At 40.5% G+C, this 24,972-nt stretch overlaps 1 protein-coding gene across 1 annotated transcript; it reads left to right on the top strand.

Annotated features, from left to right (window-relative positions):
• The first annotated feature begins 258 nt into the window (after positions 1 to 258).
• On the top strand, positions 259 to 24,763 carry rtf1 (RTF1 homolog, Paf1/RNA polymerase II complex component). The gene is made up of 18 exons (XM_083887187.1): positions 259 to 399; positions 7,959 to 8,069; positions 13,450 to 13,600; positions 15,531 to 15,732; positions 15,900 to 16,017; positions 16,131 to 16,242; positions 16,341 to 16,479; positions 16,551 to 16,728; positions 17,375 to 17,457; positions 17,550 to 17,637; positions 17,771 to 17,878; positions 17,961 to 18,038; positions 18,143 to 18,264; positions 18,396 to 18,453; positions 19,876 to 19,953; positions 20,064 to 20,165; positions 23,265 to 23,379; positions 23,737 to 24,763. Exons 1-18 carry the CDS (start codon positions 316 to 318, stop codon positions 23,841 to 23,843), a joined length of 2,034 nt encoding a protein of 677 aa, XP_083743313.1. The 5' UTR covers positions 259 to 315; the 3' UTR covers positions 23,844 to 24,763.
• Positions 24,764 to 24,972: the final 209 nt, after the last annotated feature.

The following is a 24,972-nucleotide window of genomic DNA, read 5'->3' on the forward strand; positions in this document are numbered from 1 at the left end:
ATTAATTTTGTAGATTTGGTTGCCTTGGATCTTTACGATGACATATTTTCAAAGGTAACGTCAGACTCTGCTTATTTAACTACTCTTTTTGCAGTGATTGCTCGTTTTTTAAGCTTGTTGAGATCAAAGTTTCGCAAAGGTGTAATAAAATAACACGGGTATCCAGAGCGTCAACAAAGGTTGCGCATGCTCAGTCGCGCCTTTGTGAGGCTCGACTACAGCGCGAGCCAACAAGCTAAGTGGTAACTGGTTACTGCTAGCTTCAAACATTCAGACGACACAGAGGTAGCTAGCAGGTTAGCCCCGCAGCTAATCATGGTGAATGTAAAGAAGCGGAAAGGTCGAGTCGTGATTGACTCGGACTCTGAAGACAGTGCCAGCGATGACAATTTAGACCAGGTACGTGCGGGTTGTTTTTGCTTTTTTACATTTTGGTTCCAAGTGTTAGCGTCCTGAGATGCTGCTAGTTTGAGGTGAAGCTAACCTACGCTAACTGACTGCGTTGTGTTTGGCCTCGCTGAGAGCAGAGGCCCATTTTAGTCACATTTCCCGCGTCCGTTTCTGGTGAAACCCGTAATTTTCTACCACAGACTGTTTATTTGTGGGGTTTCTCGATCATTTGCGTGAGATCCTCCGCATCGAGTTACGTGTTTTTGGTGTAGCTCACCATAACAGTGTGGTAGCACTGGGTAGCTAACGTGCGCTAACGGTAAGGTTATGTTGGAGAGATGCTAGAAGTCATGCAGTTTAATGTTGACATGGACATATCGCGCCACATGCATTTTACACGCTATGGAGTAAACGGATGTTTAGTGGATAATGTTTGTTAGCTGTGAGACCAAACGAGGATGGGACATGTTTACACAAACTAAAGCTGCAGTGCAGCTGCACTTGATTTAGCTCGAAGAACCTTATATCCTCAATGACGTCAGTGAGCGCCACTGTTGCTGTTGTCAAACAAGCTCAGTAGGGTTGACTGGAGAACTAGTCTAGGAGAACAGTCTCTACCGTGTCATGGACTGGACTGTCACAACACTGCTGCTCGGGTGGCCATCTCGATTCTATTCTCAACATTTTTCTCTCTTTTAGCACAGATAGCTCGGCCATTTTTGAGGAAGTTTTGCTCCAAATGAGGACAGAAGAGTTGTCTGTGTTGACAGAGTTGTTTTCGTATGTCTAAGTCCTTATGATGCATGAGGAGATGTCCTGTGCTATGCTGGACGCGTATAACGACAAAAATCATGGGGAACGCGAACTATTCCCACACCAGTGATTTCAGAGAAGCGGAAGGGGTCTGAGTGCCGTTGCCATGGTTATTAGTAGTTGGCAGCGTCTTTGGGTTTGTGGGATGAGGTAACATGTAGTATTGCTACAATGGCTACAACCATAACACTGCCCCCGCAGGGAAAGGTGAAACTGACACAAACTTAAGGCCACATTATACTTCTCCGACTGTGTAATGCGTTATCCAACTGCGTAACCACGGAGGCCCCTCGAGCCTTCATACTTCTCCGTCGTGGTGACGGACACACACTGCAATTTCCCGCCCGATCAATAGGGGTCGCTATGCAAGGTTGTTGGGCCTTTGGTTACAGTGAGCAATGGCATCCGAGAGAGAAAGACTGTTGTCTGTTGAAACTGTGGCCGTTTCTCACTTTTCTGTATCACAGAACGCAGTTTTAAGATAATTTGAGGCTAGAAATTGGCCATTTAGAGTCTAAACGTGTGGTTTGTGTATTAAGATATGACGTATTTATAGTTTGGCAGCGACGTTGTCGGCGGTGATCAGCTGTCGGCGCCTCTGTGGATGCTCGGTGCGCACAGTGGCCGGCACAGAGCAGCGATAGCTCGGCCTGTCCTGAGGATCGCAGCCCTTGCCATCTCCGTTGTCCCTTGACGGAGTGACGGACACTTAAAAAATATTCTGTGCAGTCGGAGACGACGCAGAGGCTCTCCGACAGGCTCTGCGTCGACGCAGTCCCAAGTAAAGACAGAGAAGGGCAAGTCGAGTCCAAGTCCAAGTAACACCAAAGCCAAGTCCAGTCCAAGTCCCATCTTTTTCGAGTCCTGAACAAGTTATCATGTACTATTCGTGGTATGGGCATCTTCACCAACTCTTCTGCCGACTGTTGACTTTTTTGTTCCCCTCGTGGAAGTGAATGAATCTCTGGGGTGTCTGGTCCATGATGTTACAGGCAAAGCCTGGTGTGTGTGGGGCTGTTTATGTGTGGTGTGTGGTATATGGAAGTTAGTGTACTGTGCGTGAATGTGTGTGACGTCAGAGAGCGAATCACTAAGTGTGTGAGAGGGAGTCTGTTACGCTGAATATGGTTGCTCGGCTATGTTTTTCCCCCCTCTGCGGGAGTAGCATTGTACCCAGTAAGCTGTGCATCACCTGCAGAACTAAATAAAGTACCATGTTCACTAAAATATATATCATGGTATTTTTCAAAATTCGAACGGTTTCACGGTATATATATATACAATTACAGCAGATTTTGCAACAACAAGCCAACAAACACAGGTATACATGCAGTGGCTATTCAAAACTATGTAAAACATGATGTGCAATAAACTGACACTTCGTATAGCCCAGCCTACTTTGGACATTCTTTAGACTTGGGATAAACAAATGACAATTCCGACTGCAAGGTCCCAAAATGTAGTATTTTTTAATTTTCAATATTTATTGTATGCCATTATTTCAGTATCTGGGGCCGTATTTATCAAGCGTCTTAGAGTGCCATTTTACACTTAAGTCCTGAGAATTTGTGAAATTTAGTCCTACTCTCAAACTTAAGAATAAAAGCTATTCATCAACTTTCTTAAGTCTAAAGCCCAATTTATACTTCTGCGTAAAGTGCTCTGTGTAGGTTACGCAGAGACTCTGCGTCGACGCAGAGCCTGTCGAGCCTCTACGTAGTCTCCGACTGCACAAAATATTTTTTAAGTGTCCGTCACTCCGTCAGGGGACAACGGAGACAGCAAGAGCTGTGATTGGTCCTCAGGACAGGCCGAGCTAAGCTGCTCTGTGCCGGCTCACAGTGGGCACCCGACCGCCCACAGAGGCGGAGCTGATCCCCGCCGATAACGCCGCTGCCAAACTATAAATACGTCATATCTTAACATACACAACACATGTTTAGACTCTAAATGGCCAATTTCTCGCCTCAGATGATCTTAAAACTGCGTTCCGTGACACAGAAAAGTGAGAAACGGCTACTGTTTCAACAACAACAGTCTTTCTCTCGACGCCATTGCTCACTGTAGCCAGAAGCACAACAACCTTGCGCAGCGACCCCTACTGATCGGGCGTGAAATTGCAGCGCGTGTCCATCACCACGACACAGAAGTATAAAGGCTCGAGGCGTCTCCGTGGTGACGCAGACGGATAACGCATACGCAGTCGGAGAAGTATAATGTGGCCTTAAGAATCACTCCTACTCTCCCAGATATTTAAGAGACCTCCAGAGGTGTCTTAAGTGGTTAGGAGTTGCCAGCAGCACTGAGGTGGCACTGAGGTGAGAAGGATGTCCTGGCTTTGTTATATGACGAGCAGCTGATCAAACGTCAGGGGCGCCGATTTATGTTTTCGCTGGTGGGTTCTCACCATCGTGCTTGCATGATTGTTGCTATTTTGACACGCGCACATTTGTCTCATAGTAAAATAAATTAGATCAATTAACAGCAGCGGCCGCAATGAACGCACGCACACACACAGACACGATCTCTTTCACAAAAACAGTCTACACACTGGTGTTGCATACGAGGATTGTAATGTGAATTATGCAACCCTAACGCAAAAGACTCAGATGAAGAAAAAATAAAAAAGGAAAAACAAAATCTACAACCCAGCACCACAGCCTGGATTGAACAGCGTAGCTACCGTAACCGTCTATAGGTTTAAGGTAATAACAGCCTACCAACCGAACTGCAACTTCACTCAATAATTAATCAAACGCTGATATTAATGATACCGTCAGTGATCATAACTGTCTTTAATGACACAAATATGGGTTAAATCTAAAGTGTTGAAAACTACACACACCAGGAAATAATTAATCATAACCACCAAAACTACAGCAAAAAGGCTCAAATAAACGCAAATCATGGACCAAATCCACAATTCAAAACCACCCCGACACATCCTTTAAAAACATAGTACCACAGTAGGCTATAACACATATTTAATTAATTTGTTGTTTTGTCACTCACCATTATTTTTAATTGGTGAGGAATGTGTTTCCTCTGGTAGTGGTGCGTCTTATAAACTGGTGCGCTATTAGTTCCAGGTTGTTATTCTTTTACAATGTCTTGTGGTGGTTCAGCCTTGGTCCATTGTGCACCACAGATAGGTTTTCCGACATTACAATGCAACCCGTTGATAGGTAGTGGTCATTAATAAATCAATGACGAGCGTAGGCTGGCACATGTGAGTGCTCGACAATCTCCGTGGGTGCTCGGTAATATCCGGGAGCACCTGCGGAATCGGCGATATTTCTTTATTCTTAGACAAGGGATACCCTTTCGTGATTGGTCATTTCTATGGACACGGAAGTGACGTCACCTAAAATTCCGTTTACGGCACATAGTACTGTCGTAATTCAGCTCTGAGAGTGACACTTAAGATTAAGTCCTACACTTCGCTGAAAGTGTGAGTAAGACGCTTGATAACTAACTTTTAAGTGCAGCTTTCAGCGAAGAATCTTTTTACTCATAAGTCTACTCTTAGCAGGGTTCTTAGGTGTAATTCTAAGACGCTTGATAAATACGGGCCCTGGTTTTCTGTGAAAAACTGTGCTATTTCGTTTGGGCATGTAATTTTAGAGCAGGGAAGAAGAGGTTAATAGAAAACCACGTTGGAAGTGATTATGTTTATAAAAGGCCAGTTATTACAATGGAAAACTGAGCATTGAACAGTAGTTTCAATTGCAACAGCACATTTCATACTGATATAGACAAGGGCACTGTAAAACTGCTGTTGGTGTGTTTATTGTTTAGCTTACTTCTTATGTGTCACTGAGTGACATAAGTATACTCCTCCCTCCTTCCTACATCATCTCATGAATGTGTTTGAAGGTAGTGTACCACCTAGGGCTGCAAGATAAATTGCGATCTTGTTTCACAACTACTCGTGATCTCATTTCTAAATTGCAACAGTATTTCATAGCAGAATCCAAATAAATTTTCCTGTTGGAGTTTCGTACCTCAAATGCAGCCTTGTCGCTGCCTTCTCTGAACATATGAAACGCCTTTACACCTTGTCATTCAGTGGAGGCGGAAGTCCATCTGCAGTTAGGAGTTTACAGCCGCAGCGCTGAGTGTGGCACATAACATAGGAGAAAGTGTGTGCTAAGGAGAAACAAATGGATGGTAATGAATGCTCAGGTGGTCCCGACAAGAATCGCACAATCACCTAACCCAAGCTTGTGCTGGAAATAGGTTCGCATTCGACTCGCCGCTTGCATCCACAGGCTTTCAGCAGTGCTGTCGCAAAATACACCAGACTCCTCTGTTAAATGAGATATTTAGACACTTGTTAAATATTGAAGTCTTTCCACGGTTTCAGTAAGTCTTTTTTAACTGATCTACAGTTAGGCATTGTTTGGTTTGATTATTGTTCCTGTTCTTCTGACAGCACTCTGACCAATCTTTGCACGGCTGTCTGATGACATCACACATTTTCTTGGTTTATGAAGTCACAAGTCGAGCTATTATGTCACTTAAGCCACGACAATAATAACAATAAGCCCATTATGCAGGGCCTAAAGAAATCCCACTGTTTGGCACTTTACTTGAATTCCTAATTGAATGTGTCTAATCTTTTGTTGAGTGCAATAAACATTTTGATTTGTGAAGAAATTAAGTCAAAAAATTGTTATTCACATTATTTCCAGAATCGTAAGGCCTAGTACCGCCTCTTTATGGAGTTCTGGCTCCAGATTGGATTAAGTGCTGTTTAATAATTGAAGAGTATCCTCTGGATTGACTCTCAGAGGCCTGGGAGAAACTACAATCCCAGTTGTAGTGGAGGGGTGTTCCTGATGAAGGAACTCCCAAAGTTGGAGCAACTTCACAAATCCCTGCTTAATATCTGTGTGCTCCATCAGTCAGACCATCTCGATCGCAATATTATTGGTGAGGCATATTGTGGTGTTTTGTTTTTGCTTCCCTCAATCCCTTTTGTTTCTGGCATGCTCGTGATATCGTAATTTACACTTCTCTCAGTGGGAATAGTGTTCCGAACAGTGGTGGAGGAAGTACTGAATCTCAGTACTTAAGTAAAAGTACAAATAACCAGAGAAATATTTACTTTAATTTACTAAATATTTACAATGTACTAGTAAAAGTAGAAGTACCAAAATGACAACCTTACTTAAGTAAAAGTAAAAGGTACCTGATTTTTAAATGTACTTTAAGTATTTAAAGTAAAAGTACTTGCATAATGATTAATTCTCTTAATGTCTATATATAAAAAACAGGCTGTGGCATTTTAATTAAGTTTAATGAAATGTGCTTACCATCTATGGCCCAGTTTTCATTCTGAATTAAAATTCTGGGGCTGTATTTATCAAGCGTCTCAGAGTGCCATTTTACACTTAAGTCCTGAGAATTAGTGAAATTTAGTCCTACTCTCAAACTTAAGAATAAAAGCTATTTATCAACTTTCTTAAGTCTAAAGGCCACATTATACTTCTCCGACTGCGTATGCGTTATCCGTCTGCGTCACCACGGAGACGCCTCGAGCATTTATACTTCTGCGTCGTGGTGACGGACACTCGCTGCAATTTCCCGCCCGATCAGTAGGGGTCGCTGCGCAAGGTTGTTGTGCTTCTGGCTACAGTGAGCAATGGCGTCCGAGAAAGAAAGAGAGAGAAAGACTGTTGTTGTTGAAACAGTGGCCGTTTCTCACTTTTCTGTGTGACGGAACGCAGTTTTAAGATAATTTGAGGCGAGAAATTGGCCATTTAGAGTCTAAACATGTGCTGTGTGTGTTAAGATATGACGTATTTATAGTTTGGCAGCGGCGTTATCGGCGGGGATCAGCTACGCCTCTGTCAGGACGCCCGGAGCGCACTGAGAGCCGGCACAGAGCAGCTTAGCTCGGCCTGTCCTGAGGACCAATCGCAGCTCTTGCCGTCTCCGTAGTCCCTTGACGGAGTGACGGACACTTAAAAAATATTCCGTGCACCCGGAGACGACGCAGAGGCTCTTCGACAGGTTCTGCGTCGACGCAGAGGACTCTGCGTAGCTACGCAGAGCACTTTACGCAGAAGTATAAATTGGGCTTAAGAATCACTGCTACTCTCCCAGATATTTAAGAGACCTCCAGAGGTGTCCTAAGTGGTTAGGAGTTGCCAGCAGGGGATGGCACTGAGGTGAGAAGGATGTCCTGGCTTCAAACGGCAGGGCGGCGATTTATGTTTTTGCTGGTGGGTGCTCATCATCGTGCTTGAATGATTGTTGCTATTTTGACACACGCACATTCGTCTTATAGTAAAACACATTAGATCAATTAACAGCAGCGGCTGCAATGAATGCACGCACACACACGGACACGTGCCTAGCAACAGCAGTAAACAACTTTCCGCATATCAATTACATTGGTCTCAAAATGACTGTCGGTCTCTCTGTGTTTCATGTATTGGGACAAACATCCCAGAATCCACCAGAATCATGTAACCTGCTTAGAACAAAATTATATTTTTACTATTTTTGTTTGTGATGCAAATAAGGAAAGCTTAGCATGGATGCATCCTTGTTGTCCCAGTATATCAGTTGCATGTGTGATGTTCTGCTATATGTATATTGCAAAGTTGGCCACTTGGTTTTGAAATATAATTTGTGACACCTCCCAGGGCATTCTACAAGTGGTTTGGATGTATTCACACTGAAAGATCATGAAGAATATAAGCAAAGCTAATAACCAAACTATTAAACTGTGTTCTTTTTTCCAGGAGCTTTTGTCGCTGGCAAAGAGGAAGAGGGTTGATTCGGGTGAGCAGGAAGAGCCGGTCAGCAAACCTGCTGCTTCTACAGACTCTGAGACATCAGACAGTGATGATGAGGTATGACCGTCATGGTATTTGCGATAGTTCTGGTTTTAGAACATGTTTAACCCTTAAATGCGCCTTTAAAAAAGTTACGTTAACACACCCAGAGCACCAAATGGTGCGCATGAAAGTACACATCTATAAAAATAGTATACATCTGTATTTTTGCCTTTTTTTTTTTTTAGGTTTTAGACCACAGCTCCTCTTTCCATCCATATTAAATATTAATATATATTTTTCATTTTTAACCCTTAAATTTCCAGGTTTATTCATGATGCCCCTTGATTTAATGATCTAAAAATCACAAAAAATTAAATATTTTCAATATACTTCATGGAAACTGGAATTTTATTGTTTGGATTATTGCAGCCTGGTATATGTGAAAGATTAGCAGAAATTTTTTTTTTTGCATTATTATTTTTTTTGTATTGTCAAATGGCCTAAAATACTCACGTTAACACACCTAGCACACCAAATGGTGCTCATAAAGTACACAGCTATAAAAAATAGTATACATCTGTATTTTTTATTTTTTTATTTTTTTATTTTTTTTAGATTTTAGACCAACATCTCTTCTCTCCATTTATATCAAATATTAATATATATTTTTTATTTTTAACCCTTAAATTGCCTGTTTTAGTCATGATGCACCTTATTTTAAGATCTAAAAAACACAAAAAATGAATCATTTTCAATAAAATTCTTGCAAACTGGATTTTTTTTGTTTGGATAATTGCAGCCTGGTATATGTGAAAGATTAGCAAAAAAAAAATGTAATTCTTATTTTTTCTGTTATGTCAGTTTTTCTCATAAAATCACGTTAACACACCCAGAGCACCAAATGGTGCTCATAAAGTACACAGCTATAAAAAAAATTATACATTTATATTTTTGATTTTTTTTTTTAGGTTTTAGACCAACATCTGTTCTTTCCATACATATCAAGTATTAATATGTTTTTTTACCCCTAAATTGCCAGCTTAGTCATGATGCACCTCATTTTATGATCTAAAAAAGACAAAAAATGAAATATTTTCAATATAATTCATGTAAACTGGATCTTTTTTCTTTTGCATTACTATTATTTTATAATGTTAGATTTCATAAAATATTCAGTTAACACACCTATAGCACCAATGTGTGCTCATACAAATACAAGCTATACAAATTGTGTACATATGTATTTTAGTTTTTTTATTTTCTTATTTCTTAGACCAACATTAGACCTCATTATAGATACCAAATTAAAAAAAAAAATGTTTTTGTGCTTTAATGAAGAACTTCCATCCTTGGTATCCTCTCCTTTGCAGAGGTTATAATCAGAATGATCTGGGGCTTCTGGGCCTCTTTTTTTTCTGTTGTTGATCTCCGGCTCCCGGTGTTTGTTGCTGAGCAGGAGGAGATTTTTGTCCTGCTTCGGAGTGTAGGACAGCAGGGTGTGAGTAAATGGAGAGATGGAGGAGCCTCTGGCGCTGAGGGGGAAGCTCTGGTCAGTTTTTACGCATTGTGCCAAAGATGGTGATCTTTCGTCGCAGCAGCTACTCTGCCAGCCCAAATGAGGAAAATAAATGATCAATAGTCACAGTCACCCTCCCAGCCCCTCCGTCATGTCCAATACGACCCTCTCTGTCCTTGGTTTTGTTTCTGCAGCGCACCAGCTGACCAATAGATGCCAACAGAAGGAGTCCAAACTAAGCCTGCACGGTGGTGGTTATCGAGGTCCTTCCACTTGGGCACTGTCCTTCTCCCATGCAGTTTGGTTCATTCCATGATAAGTTTTGTGATCTCCGTGGTGAAAAATAAATAAAAAGTGTCAATCAGCTCACTAACAATGGCCACGGCATAGCGGGGAGGTTCTGGAGTTAGTCCTGAGTCTGGAGGCTTGAACTGGAGCATCAGGGTGTTTGTGGGTGCCCAGATCGCTCCGTTTTTGGATTTCCATAAAAGGTCCGCTAGTGTCACCTCTTCCCCAAAGTCAGAAGAGTCAGTGGAGTTGGTGGGACATGGGAAAGCCCCCGGGAAGTACTCTTCATCGGCTGTGTCGGTGACAAAGCTGATGGAACGCATTGCGCTCTGTGTGCTCGTCTTCAATGACCATGTTTAGCGCCACCGCAGTGCCGCTGTGATGCTTCATTGTGTGTGGTTTGACATGCAAAGTCCAGCTATGCTCCTTAGCTCTGCACAGACACCTCATCACCTGTATACCTGTGATCATTGCAGCGCGGTGCACAGGTGCACAGATCGGGGTTTGTTTTGGCTCTAATTTTTGCTGTACATTTCATGTGCTGGGAAATCGCCTGCGTTATGGATATTTCGAAAGCTGTGGGGACCCCACAATTTAGATGTTGGGGTGCTTTGGAGACTTTACTTTGAAGTTTTGGTGCTTTGAAAGTTTGAAAAAAAAAATTACATGAAAGGAGGGCATGGAAAAGGTGCCACTTGAAAGCCACCTGCGCTTTTACGCATTGTCACACTGAAAATGCACTGTGCACGTTAAAGGCACGTGCATGTGCACACACGCACACTCACATGCACACATGCCCACACACATGTACTCACACACCCACACAAAATTTCTGCCTCAGACATTATGTGGAGAGGGGGGGCGGGGTTTAGTGGAAGTGCCCTCGATCAGAAAAAGCATTTTTTTTCTCCATGTGCCAAAAAAAGAAAAATGACGTAATCTTGATGGAAATGTGTCATTTAAAGCCTTTTGCTTCAAATGATGTGAAAAAATTAGATGATTCATGTTTTTTACTTTATATTTGAGCAGGATCAATAATATTGATTTTAATGGGTTTCAATGAGCACACTTTGGTGCAAAGGTGTGTTAACGTGAGTATTTTTGTCACAGTTGTTTAGAATGGACTAAAAAAAAATTCACATGACAATTTTTAAAAGCACCCAAAAATACACAACCTAGCAATATGCATGAAAAAATGAAAAAGATATGCTAAAAAGAAAAGTCAATAACACAAAAAGGTGTCTAGGTGTGTGTTTAAAGGGTTAAAACAAATGCTGTGTTTCCATCATGGTATGGTCCTGGGTCAGGCTTCCGTTTCTACTGAGAACAGTACCTTTCCTTTGTAGGTAGGGTATGGGCTGGTGTACTGACATCAAACAAGGCACCTGGGTTTGGGGATGTTTGTCTCAACAAGGCACCTAGCTTTGTATGAGAATAAACAGTTTTCCTTGACTGCCATGGGATATTTACACCGACTGCAAGGGGGTGTTGTTTTTCTGTTGTCCAATCAGCTGACCATTGTTGATGGAGCCGGTCTAGCTCCACCCTGGCTGTACCATTTTACTCTGGTACCCCAAGGAAATGGTGCTGGGAAATGGGATGCCCAGAGCTGGTTATTTTGGTACTGTGCCTATTGGAATTGCAGAAACAATATGAACCATAAGAGTTTAAATATGTCACAGTATAAAGTACATAAAAAATGCATAAAAATATATTTTTCACAGGGAGTCGGTACCTGTTTATTGTATTTTGTCCTCAGGGTTTCCCCCATTGTATTATAAGTCCGGCGGGCCTTAACGCTTTACTTGCCCTTCCACCAGGCTTAGCGTTGATTGTTTTTTTATTTTAAATCGATTTTTTTTACACCACGGAAACGAGGGCGCATGCTCCCCCATGTAATCGGCGCAGCGCATGCTTGTCCAGGTGCCGATTGAAAGTGCGTCATTATTATGGTTACATTGTTCTTGTCAACAAAGATGTTATATTTAGGGATGTACCGATAATTCGGCGGCCGTTAACACAGCGAGTTCACTGTGGAACAGCACCTGTTAAACGCTGGAAAGCCTCTTTGCACAAAAACGAAACTTGGCTGCATGCAGAGCAGATTATGATCTCTCTGTGGCATTCACTTCACACCAGAGAACATTCTCTCTCTTTGAGCAGTTAACTAAAGAGATCAGCTCATCTGATGCATCTGTTATTCCCTTAATTTCAGCGCTAAAGCAGATTGAGACCACGGATTAAAAACGATGAAAAGTGCACCCTGCTTTTAAGAGTCCATGTTTCCCTCAGATCTACTCGGATCACCTGCACTTCATCGCGACTGTACTCGATCCTCGTCATAAAGATCATAATTTTTATGCGGGGATAAAACACGTGGAGAAATTTTCCAGTCTGCTTTGGATGAAGAGACTGCTTGGAGACGCAGGAGCGACGAACTGCGCAGGAGAGGGAGAAGAGAACAGCGCAGGGGCGGTGCGCAGAAATAAAAGGGCTGTTTGTCTGCACCAGATGAGGCAGACGAGGGGGCACTACCAATTTTTTATTTATGTTCCTTTATTTTACTTTTAAATGTTACCATTGCATGGCTTGTTTTAAGATTCACCGGCCAATTACTTAATTATTGTTTAACGTAAGTGAAAAAAATTCAAGATTTATTTAATTTCAAGAGTGTGTCTTTTTGTAAGACTCTATAGTTGGTGTAATAGTATTGTTAATAAATGTCTTACAATAACACATAATAGTCATCATTTAAATTTTTTTTTTTTTTACAAAAACGCCGTGGGCTGCCGGTGTGCTGCCCGAGAGGTCCTACCACCAGGGTTAGCAGGTTTTCTGGGGGAAACCCTGGTCCTCTATGGTTTATTATGCTGGAGAAGAAGAATTATTGTCAAATAGATTTTTTTTAAAGACAGTGGATTTGTTATCCAAAGTTGATTATTAGATTATTTATTGCTGATATGCTTTAGTTCATGTACGCTTGTTGACCCAGTTATGAACTAAAGCCATTTAGTCTAATTCTTACTACACTAGTATTATGTTTATCATGCACCAAACGACATTATAAGTAATTAATAAGCATTTATAACTTGTACAAATACATTGCCGTTCATAATAATAATGATAATAATAATAATAATAATAATAAAAAGGCTGTGGTATCGTGATACTACCCGGAACCGTGATACTTTGTCTGGTATCGTACCGGGGTTGCTCATTTTGGTATCTTGACAACTCTAGTCAGAATGTTGTTAGCAGTGGCATAAGTATCGGCGGTGCAATCGATGCAGTTGCACCAGGGTCCAGACTCCTTGCGGACCACTACAGCAGGGATTTATCCTCCGGTTTCCCCGACCAACTCCTTACATTCAGAGCCTGTTTTAAATCTGAGCTTCGGCCGCTGTCCACGGTGCTCAAAGACTGGTTTGCAGGATGAGTGTCACCTGTAATTTTAGCCTACATGGTGACAATGGCAGTTCTCTCGAGTGGCTGTGTGTGTGCAGTGTGCACACGCATGCACTTGTGTTTAGGGTGGGGTTGGAGGGCACAAAAAATATTCGCACTGGGGCCTATCACCAGTATCTTATGCTACTGGTTGTCAGTCAAGCATGTCTGAATATCACACAACTTTCTTTTCTTGTCTTTGTCTAGTGGACTGTGGGTGGCACCAAAGGCAAAAAGAAGGTTAAACCAGGAAAAGGGTCTGAGAAGAAAAACACCTCAAAGAAGAAAGTTAATAAAGCAACAGCATCTGGCAGCTCTGATGGCGACAGCTCAGCAGAAAGCTCTGCACCTGAAGAGGGTATGTGGACAGTGCATCAGTCACGTGCTTAACTCATGATGGTGGGGGCTGTGGCAGCAAACCAACACATCTCATGTTCATGAGTCTGTCAGAAAGCGTAAATAAATCAGAATGACTTGACCTGAAATGCAGATGACCCAAGTCGCAGACTAACATGTCCTCAGGTATTTTAGACAGCTGGGATGAGGTGACTCACTCGATCATCCCCTTTATGTCAGAGCAGCAGCTTAGTTGCTGACACAAATGTTCCCTATAAATATTTACTGACATTCATATATGATAGTGTTTATAGTTTGTTTATATTCCCTATGTTTACACATTTAAAGAAAACATGTATACATAATTTATATTCTGTTGTACAGTGTTAGATATTTTGTGTCCTTTTTTGATTTGCCTAGCTTATTGATGTTGTTATTGATATGCCTTTATTTATTGGTACCTTTTATTTTACTGACACTGGGAGCCCTACACACAAATTTCCTATATGGTAAGAGGTCTGTATTTATATAGGGCTGGGCATCAATCAAAAATATTCGATACTGGTACCAATACAGATACCTTCATTTCGATACTGGTTCCTGAAAGATACTTTTTTCGGTACCAGTTTTATAATATCAGTTCTAATAAAAGAAAATGACATTACACATTATGGTACAAATCCATCCTGACTTTTTATTTTTCAGCTTTGGCATTTTTACACTCAATGCAGTTTTTTTTACATAGAAAAATAAACAAATTTAACTTTAATTTTAGTAAACAAACATTTGGCTGTGTCCAAAAAAGATCGATTAATCAATTATAATCAATCCTCCATTTAATAATATGATAATTGATTCCTAAAACCCTTTTAATGCAAACCTTTTTACTTTTACTGCGGCATTGTATTCTTCCTGCACGCCATAACCGCCTGTAACGTTACAGCCAATCACCGGCAGCATTATCAGATCTTGATCTTTGTGATTAACTCCTAGGTACTGAAACTTGGGAATGAAAAACAAGGCATATGTTGACATGCCTTCACTCGGTACTATCAAAGCATTTCGGTCAGTACCATAAAATAACAGATGTTTGGTATCCAACCCTATATTTATATAGTGCTTTTCCAGTCTTGATGACCACTCAAAGCTGCTTTAAACTACTTAAACTAGTTTTTCCACCCTTTCATACTCATTCACTCACACTTTCATACAGCGCATCTTTGTGCCGCTTATTTTCTATCACACATCTTTCATACCCATTCACATGCTGCCAGCAAGGCCTTCAGGAGCAACATGGGGTTAAGTCTCTTGCCCAAGAACACATCGGCATGTAGAGTAACGGAGCCGGAAATCGTACCCACAACCTTTTGTGTTGAAAGATAATGCAACATTTTTATCAGTGAAGAATACACACAGAACATTAAGGGAGCCATTTGATGGTTCAAGGTCTACAGCCTTGGTCATAAACCCTGGAAAATACCTGTAAAAATGGGTTTGGACACTGAGCTACCGTCACACCCGATATAAGCCTGGACTGACCGTTTGTGGACAAATGATAAATAGAGCGTTTTAAATCATGATACTTTTCCAAAAGGTGATTGAAAAACTAGGGGGGTAGTTCAGGAAATTTGATCAAAATGCAGTGCGTGTTTCAAGTTTATCAAAAAAATATGATTCTCTAGATGGAGAGAAAAAACTGTATCACAAACTGTCTTTAGGGGGAAATGTCCAAACCCATTTTTCCAGGTATTTTCCAGTTTATGACGGCTGTAGACATTTAATGATCATATGGCTCCTTTAATTTTCTCTGGGTGTATTCTTTACTGCCAAAAGTTTTGTGTAATCAGGAAAGATGGTGTAGAGAGTTCACAATGGAAAGAAGCAATGTTATTGGTTAAATCTCCAGTCAGCTTATTTATTCCTGTTTGTGTAAATGAATTGCTCTTTCCCAGGCGAGGTGTCTGATTCAGAGAGCAACAGTTCGTCCTCCAGCTCAGACTCGGACTCATCTGAGGACGAGGTGTTTAAAGACGGTTACGATGACGACTTGATGGGAGACGCAGAGGACAGAGCTCGTCTGGAGCAGATGACCGAGAAGGAGAGAGAACAAGAGCTGTTCAACAGAATTGAGAAAAGAGAGGTGCTAAAGAGACGGTGAGTAGCAACATCATCCTTAATAGAAATGGGTAAATTCATTGATTTCAAAGTGAACCATTGATTTGATCTCATCCCAGTTCTCAAAACTAGAGTCTGAGATTCTCATACTGCTGTTTGTGAGCTCACTGTTTACTCATTTCCGACTACGTGCTGTGTGTTGACAGGTTTGAAATTAAGAAAAAGCTGAAGACGGCAAAGAAGAAAGAAAAAGAGGAGAAGAAAAAGAAACAGGAGGAAGAGCAAGAAAAAAGGAAGCTATCTCAGGTTCAAGACATACAAGCAGTAAGTCCAGATTCATGGGTATTCAAAAATATATTGGACTTATAGAATAAGACAAACACACCAATGTGTTCACATTTCTGTACATGATTATTGAAATGTGCTTTCTTCTTAAGGTCACGTCACACAACAAGGAGAGACGATCAAAACGTGACGAAAAGCCTGACAAAAAGTCCCAGGCCATGGAAGAACTCAAAGCTGAACGTGAGAAAAAGAAAAACAAAACAGGTGGGTGTTTTTCTTTTCCTGTATATATCTTTTTTGTTTGTGACTTGATTGTATCGTTCAAATTCTAAATCCTGACACTTGGTGTCTTTGGTGAGCAGCCGAGCTTCTGGCCAAACGTCTGCCCCTCAAGACGAGTGAAGTTTACTCTGACGACGAGGAGGAGGAAGAGGAAGACGATGACAAGTCATCCGTCAAAAGCGACCGAAGTTCGCGCTCATCGTCGTATGATGACGATGAGTAAGTGTCATTATTTATTTACTCACCATGAGTTCTTCCTCTGCTTTAACACTGTGTGTTTATGCTCACAGGAAAGAGGAGACTCCACCGAAGTCACAGCCCGTTTCACTACCAGATGAACTCAACAGGGTCCGCCTATCCAGAAACAAGCTGGAGCGTTGGTGCCACATGCCCTTCTTTGCTAAGACAGTGACTGGTTGCTTTGTGAGAATAGGGATTGGGAACAGCAGCAGTAAACCAGTTTACAGGGTGAGTTTGTCTTCTGGTAAAGAGTCAAGTAATGTCTCTTTTAGTTGTAAAGTGTGTACAACGACCAACTTTACCATTTAAAATTGGTTACTCAAATCCACATAGATTGAAAGTGAAAGTGGCTCTGTTTTTTTTTTCATTATCACACAATGAATGGAGAAGACGAGGCAATAACGACAATTTGTAAAAACAATATACATTAATTATCTACTGATAAAGTGATCAAGAGAAAATGGAGTCTTGGCTGAGCTTGGCTGAAGAGCAGAGTCTCACCAGCATGTCTGACACTCTCTGTCATATCAGCTTCTTCTGCTTTCAATCCTGTATATACTCCACTGCAGACGGAGGGAGGGGTTTTGGGACTTATTAGGTCTGGGATTGTGAGCAAACACACAGCTTGCCCGCTCTGCTGGCATCCAATGTGTTGAAGTGCTACTCGCTGTTATCATTTCTGTTGCGGACCATACCACAACATAAATGACAGTCTATTATGCAAATTTTCTATTGACTGCATCATTTTTAACTACAAAGCCAGTATTTTAATTTTACATGCCTTTGTAATATCTGGTACACTGGCTATTTTATGTCTTAATGTGATACATTTCTTACATAAATCGCCTTTTAATAAAGTTTTTGTTGTTGAAAGGTTGCTGAAATTATGGATGTGGTGGAGACAGCAAAAGTTTACCAGCTTGGTACGACACGAACAAACAAGGGATTACAATTAAGGTAGGAATGTCGTTACAAATTCTATATTTATTTTAAAGAGAGTCATGGGGACCTGCTCTTATATTATTACTCCTGTTGTGTATCTTCCTCAGGCACGGGGGCGACACAAGGGTTTTCAGGCTTGAATTTGTATCGAATCAGGAATTTACAGAAAGCGAGTTCATGAAGTGGAAAGAGGCAGTAAGTGCATTTAAAAAGAGGGGAATGATTAAGCAAGAATGTATATCATGTATATAGTGAATTTCCCCTTTGAGGGATGAATAAAGTTTATCTTGTCTTATCTCAAGAGACAAATCCTTTGTCTTCTTTGCAGATGATTGTTGCTTCGATGCAAGTACCAACTCTTGACGAAATCACCAAAAAGGAGCAGTCCATCAAAGAAGCTCTGAACTACAAGTTCAACGACAAAGACATAGAGGATGTAAGTCAAGTTTCTTGATATGTCTCCTCACTGGTTTCCTCATTGACAGAGGGACCATAAGATTCTGTTTTACTTTCTACAGATTGTTAAAGAAAAGGACAGATTCCGAAAAGCTCCACCAAATTATGCCATGAAGAAAACGCAGTTACTGAAAGATAAGGTAAAGTAAAAGCGCTTGAAAATGTGATGTTTAATATCATCCGTTACTCCAAATGTTTTTGTCTGTCAGACTCTGACTCTCTTTTTCTTGCCTTTTGAATCAAGGCAATGGCAGAAGAGAATGGAGACGGTGATAAAGTGAAAGTGATCCAGGATGAGCTGAACGAACTTGAGGAAAGAGCAGAAGCCCTTGACAGACAGAGGACCAAGAACATCTCTGCTATCAGGTACATCAGCAACTCCTCTATGACATTATATTAACATGTAATACTTTCTGGATTTAACATATGCTTCCACATTATGTACAATTAAATTGAATAGAGGGACTTTCATTTTTTTTAAATATTTTACAATGCAGCTACATTAACCAGAGGAACAGAAGCTGGAATATCGTTGAATCTGAGAAAGCTCTTGTGGTAAGTGCTTTTGTCTATACTATCTGCTCAGTTCACTGTGATAAGTTTTACTAAGATTGAAATGTGGAAAAATTATATATAAATAAAACTGTTCATGGATGATGGAGGTTATTGATGGAAGTATTTCAAATTTGATTAACTAGCAACAAGTTATTATTTTCATCGATTAAGCTGTCAACTAGGGATGCACCGAAAATTCGGAAAGACTTTTATCACCAAAACAAAACCATGATGTTGTGATGACTTATGCAAGAACTGCGGCCAGCGCGCACCTGTCTGTACCCTCCTAGAGTCTGTCCAAGGTCTGTTTGGAACAACAATAACGATTCCAACAAGACGTGAGTACACGGTGGAACAGCACCTATTAAATGCTGGAAAGTCTCTGCGCAAAAGTGAAACTTGTCTACAAACAGCACAGATTATGGACTCCCTGCAACATTCACTTCACACAAGAGAACATTCTCTTTCTTCTCGCCTCCTTTGAACAGTTAACTAAAGAGATCAGTTCATCTGATGCATCTGTTATTCTCTTAACTGCAGCACTAAAGTGTCTTCTACACAAAGAGGTTGAGATGGACCATGGAGTGAAAACAATGAAAAGCGCGCTCTGCTCTTAAGAGTCTGTAACCACGTTTTACGAAGATCTACTCGGATCCCCTGCACTTTATCGTGACTACTCAATCCTCGTCATAAAGATGATTATTTGGATGTGGAGACAAAGCTGCATGTAGAGAAATTATCCACTCTGCGTTGGATACGGAGAGCCCGACTGGAGACGGAGAAGCGCACAGCACAGGAGAAGAAAAAGTGCAGGAGCGGTGCACAGTCTGTCTGCACCAGATGAGGAGCCCACTATAATATAATATAATATAATATACTATAATTAGATAATAATAATAATAGATTTAAAACAAAAAAAAGCAATGGTACAGAATTGGCATAATTTCTTTTGTGTTTCAGTTTTCGGCCAAGTGTTTCCTGATTTTCGGTTTCGGCCAACAATTTTCATTTCGGTGCATCCCTACTGTCAAATGACTTTTTTCTCGATTAATCAATTAATTGATTGGTCTAGAAAATGTTGAAAAATGATGATCGAAGCCAGGAAATATTCCCATTGTAGAAGCTGAAAAGTCACTGAACTTGTTGAATTATTGAAATAACACAAATCGATTAGTCGATTATCAAAATAGATGATGATTCATTTTGTAATTGATTAATAGAATAACTGTTGCAGCCCTTGTTGAAAGTATTAAACCTTGCTATCTTGTTTTAGAGCAACATTTTATTGCACAAGTAAAACATTCAATAGTAATTATAACCGCATATGTGGTTTTCATGCCGTCACTTGTTGACTGTATAGGAAGAACACTGTCCGAGCCACTTTTCTGTTGAAACACATTTTGTGTCCCTGTTTTTATCCAGGCTGAAGGACAAAACGCCAAAAACCAGCAAATGGACCCTTTCACTCGAAGACAGTGCAAACCCACGATGGTGTCAAATGTAAGATTGTTTTAAACTCCATTGTTAAATGTACATTATAAACAAATGTGCTTGATTTGGATCTCTATCTGTTCCCCTAACTGGGTGTTTTGCTCCTGCTCGTTGTGTAGGCCAGAGATCCATCAGTCCACGCAGCTATTCTCGCTCATCTCAACCAGAAGTACGGCTCTGGGTCAGAACAAGATCCTGCGAGTGCTGACCTGAACAAACTGGTAAATCACCACTCTCCCTGTTCTCTCACTGTAAAAACTCTTACATATTCACTCTTTTCATATGAATTTTTATGGTGTTTTTTTATGAATCTATGATGCTAAATCTAAGTCCTTTTCTGGCGAAAATGCAAAGTTGCAACATCCACTGTGCTATATGTTTACCTGTGGCATATTTTCAATTTTACAAAATGAAATGCTCTTATAGCTTGTCAGACTCTTACCTGTTTTTTTGCAAATGGTGGTGGACACGCGATCTGCATTGTTGAGTAAAAGAAGCCAGGTTCAGACTACAAACTCATTTGGAGGCCGTCTCTGTTTAATTTCTGACAAAGTGCATAAAACAAAACAAAAAACACCAGCCATACACCTGTGAAACCCCTAAACTAGTGCTGTCTATAAATTAAAAAATTATAGCGATTAATTAATTATGATCTGTAATGTAACCTAATTCCAACATCAGGTCCATTTAAAGTGCTGTAAGTTAACATCTAAAACACTTTTCTGAGCAATTCAACTTACAATACAACACAACTTTCCTCTGCGTCAGATAACAGTTTGTTCCCTAAAATATGAAAAAGGCAGAGATGTTTATAAAGAAGACAGAACCATTTCACCTGGACAGCTCCTGCCCCCTGGGGGGCTGGGGGAAAATCACACATGCCTTGATCTCCAGCAGCTTCACATCCAAACTCCTGTTTTAGAGAATTTCATGGGCCCACCACCCTCTTTAAATTCATAATCCACCCACACAAGTGCGCAATGTTTGAATCCCACCTGTCATAAATGGGGAACTGAAGATGAAAGTTGCTGATCTGACAGCGTCCTCATCAGCTGGAGGTTATGTAAGCAGATGTGGGACATATTGCAAATTAAAATGCATTAACAGAAATGCTTTTTCATTTTCAAAATGTAGCTGCATTTTTTGAGTCAAATAAAATTACTAATCAATATTTCAAAATGCATTTTCATTTTCAACTTCTAAACTGCTCATTCTGTGCCTCAATTAAAAGACAAAGCAAACAGAGAAATGCTTTTCTGTTTTAATGCTCTCCTCAAAAAGTGTCCCAAAATTCAAATGAGTAAGCAATACGGATGGGCGCAGGATAGTGACGTCACTGGCCACTCACCTTTCTCTGGCTCTGTTATGCACCCACTCAAACGAGTGGAGGACCATCGCGGATAGACTTCTCTGTTAAATATTGAGATGTCAGACATTTCCCTGGTAATTGTCTGAGATTAACCCACATTTTAGGATTGTTAAAGTAGTTTTAACTGATCTACAGTTCGGCATTATTGTTTGGCTCGATCCTTGTGTCTGAGTGTTCAGGAGCACAGACTCCGTGTGACACAACCACACACAGCTGCAGCGTCTATGCAGCCGGTCCCAATCAGCGGTGCTGTCCCTAAACACACCAGACTCCTTACATATTGAGATTTTAGACTTTTCACCCGGTAATTGTTGGAGATTAACCCACGTTTTTTGGATTGTTAAAGGGACACTGTGTAGTATTTATTTATTTACCCAAAATCCACTTTTTTATACATATTATGTGCCCCTGCATTGTCTAGTCGCTGTATAATAGTTTGTGTTTCATTTTCGTAGTGTTTCGAAAAGTCATGTAAAATAACATGGTCGCGAGCCGCGGTTGCATTGCCACTGTTAGCAGCGAGACGCCATGTTTCTACTGGAGCCTGTAAGGACAAACGCGAGAGAACAAATCAAGCGTCGCTTTACTTGTAGCGGAGTTCCCGCCTCCACTCTCTCCGCTTCGTCTGCTACAGCCGTGGTAGCTCGCCCTCTCCCTCGCCTCACGAACCTCATCTGCTGACGCGGAGAAAGACGATGAGGTCGACATTTGACCGGCTGAGGATACCGTAGCGCTCAGGGAAGGGAGGGGGTGAACAGTGGAGCAGTTCTTTGTTGTAAATTTCAGCCTCTCCTCTAGATGGCACTATAAACTACTTACTTCACCTTTAAGTAGTTTTAACTGATCTACAGTTGTGTATGACTTTTCTACCTGTGACGAAACTCAGCTGTAAGACATCTACCCTTTATATATCTATGCTCGGCACGCTTGGAAGAAGAAGGCGAGTGACGTTCTTTTACGGAGAGCATGAAAACGAAAAAGCATTTCTCTGTTTGCTTTTTCTGTTAATTAAGGCACAGAATAAGCAGTCTTGAAGTTGAAAATGAAAATGCATTTTGAAATATTGATTATTAATTTTATTTATGGGTCAAAAATGCAGCTACAATTTGAAAATAAAAATTCATTTCTGTTAATGCATTTCAAATTGGATTTTGTTACCTTTTTGCTGGAGGATGGTTTGAAAATTAAATCTTAAATGATTCCCTCCATAGGATGTTTTCATATTAATTACAAAAAAGGCAAACAAATATGATGATGATTATTATTGGCTTACATATTTCGGCCATGCACGGTCATACTGACCACAGAAAATTTCGTGCCACACTACAATTATTTTCCCTCACGGTTTGTCTAACATTCCCTTCATGCACTTATTGTTATTGTGAAAGTCAATATATATTTTATTTTATTTATTGATCAAAAAGGTGGAAAGTGACCGGTCGGCTCCCTGGGGAAATCTGAATGCAAGACCTCCACCTAAGTGCATCAGCAGGCGCATCAGTGCATTTCAGCACTAAGGTGCTGATAAAAAAACAGCTTGCATACAGAAACGGTAAAGTTAGAGATTAAAAATTAGATTAACGCAATTATAAAACGCACTAAATATGACTGTAATTAATAAATCGCAGTTAACACTATAATTTGACACCCCTACCCTAAACAAATACAATTATTTCAATAATTATACATTGGGAAGCTACAGCACAAAATACACGGTTTGAAAGGTTGTGTACCTCACATCAGCAAGGGAACCAACTAATGGATAGCTGAGTTCACAGGAGAAAAACAAAAATGCATAAGGTGGTTTATTTTAAAATGTTAAAGTATAAAGTTGAAAATGACTTGTTTTGCTGAAGGAAAGGTTTGAACGGAACTATTACCACAGAAAATAAATTATTAGCTTTCCCTTAAAGAGGTTAAATATCATGTTTTTTTTGTCTATTTCTTAAAGGGACAACCAAACTCAAAAGATAAAGATGTCCCCAAACCAACCACTGACCTCTCAGAGGACTTGTTTAAAGTCCATGATTTTGACGTTAAGATCGACCTACAGGTTCCCAATGCAGGTGAGATGATGTCTCTTGTTGTTTATTGATATGAATATACAGTATGATGGGAAGTAATACTTTGTTGTACAGGATTGTTTTTGTGCTATTTGTACCTGTGGTGATTTCTGGAATCCCACTTACTTTCGCTAGAAGAGCAGAGGAGCATTAATTTTCCTTTCACCATCAACCTTGGCTGAAGATCTTTGGTAACTAGAAGTAGACGTGTCGTAAAACTGCGGGCAACCACAAACCCCAACTGTAATTTTGTTATTGACTTTGTATGTAATTTAGTCACGCGACAGATTTATACATGTTCGATGTGAACACACTGTCAATTATAGTAATTTGTATGTACTGATTTTGTGTTTTGTGCAGAGGCAAAGTCTTTGTCTGTGAGCTCCAATGCACTGCCTGTGAAGGACGGCGCCCCCCGCAGGTCCCTCAACCTGGAGGACTATAAGAAGAGGAGGGGGCTGATCTAATGTGGCCAGTCCATTAATCAGAATCCACGTCGCATGTGTAATTGGTTTTGTGTGTATGTGTGAGCGAAAGTGTGTGTATGTGTAAGTGAGCGAAGGTTTGTGTGTGTGTATGTGTAAGTGAGCAAAAGTTTGTATGTGTGAGCGTGTGCGTGTATGGTGATGCAACAGAGTGTCTATCTAAACAGAGGAAATACTGAGTGCAGACTTTTTTTCAAAGGATCTCTTAGAAGACAACATTCTTTTTTGTTTTGTTATTTTTTTATCACACAAAAACTTGCATACAGAGTTGTATGTGTGTGTTTTTTTTATATGTATTTAACTCCTCCCCCTCTTTCGGAGCCGCTGGAGTCCACTCCTCTTTTCTTTTTTTTCTTTTTGTCTCTCATAAGGACATGGCGCTTGTGGATTCTTACATTGAACAAGGACACTATTTTAGAAGACTTAGATTGTTGAGGCATCTGAAATGACTGGAGACTGGACATTTAATGGAGTTGACCAGCGATGAATGAAACTGTAAATTTCCTGACCTTCTTTCACAAAATGTGTGATCGTCAGCGCCTGCAGTCCATCCTAAATTTGAACAACTGCTCCTATTTTTGCGGAGTGTGACGATCACCATCGATGGCTCTTCATGGCCAATGTGAAAAGGTCGGCAGACGTCGACTGGACATTTATTGCTTTTTAAGTCTTTGAAGCAGTCCATTTTGAGAAAAAAACCTTTTCTATGACTGGCCTGGTTATAATAGTGTTTCTTTATTTCTGTTATCTCTTGGTCAGTTGTACATGGGGACAAACTCCCCTGCACTGTAACTCCCAGAGCAGATTCTACGTGTTAATCGATTGTGTCCATAGTCACCTCCTGTATTGATGTGGCATGCCATGTAAATATGCATTTTGGAGTGAGTGCAGGAAAAAAAAATAAAGAGGCACTGTTTCATAAAATCTGTGTCATTTATGTTCACAAACCCTGCACAAAATACCAATAATAATGTTATTGCTAGATATTTGAGATATCTCTTTTATTTGCTCATTAATCTTGCATATATGAATACTAATTTATTTCTATTGACCATACTGATATCAGTTGCAGTGCTCTCGGCCTCAGAGTTAATTTTGGTTTACCCTCAAT

This window comes from Microchirus variegatus (assembly GCF_963457635.1).
Source record: "Microchirus variegatus genome assembly, chromosome: 3".
Lineage (NCBI taxonomy): Eukaryota > Metazoa > Chordata > Actinopteri > Pleuronectiformes > Soleidae > Microchirus > Microchirus variegatus.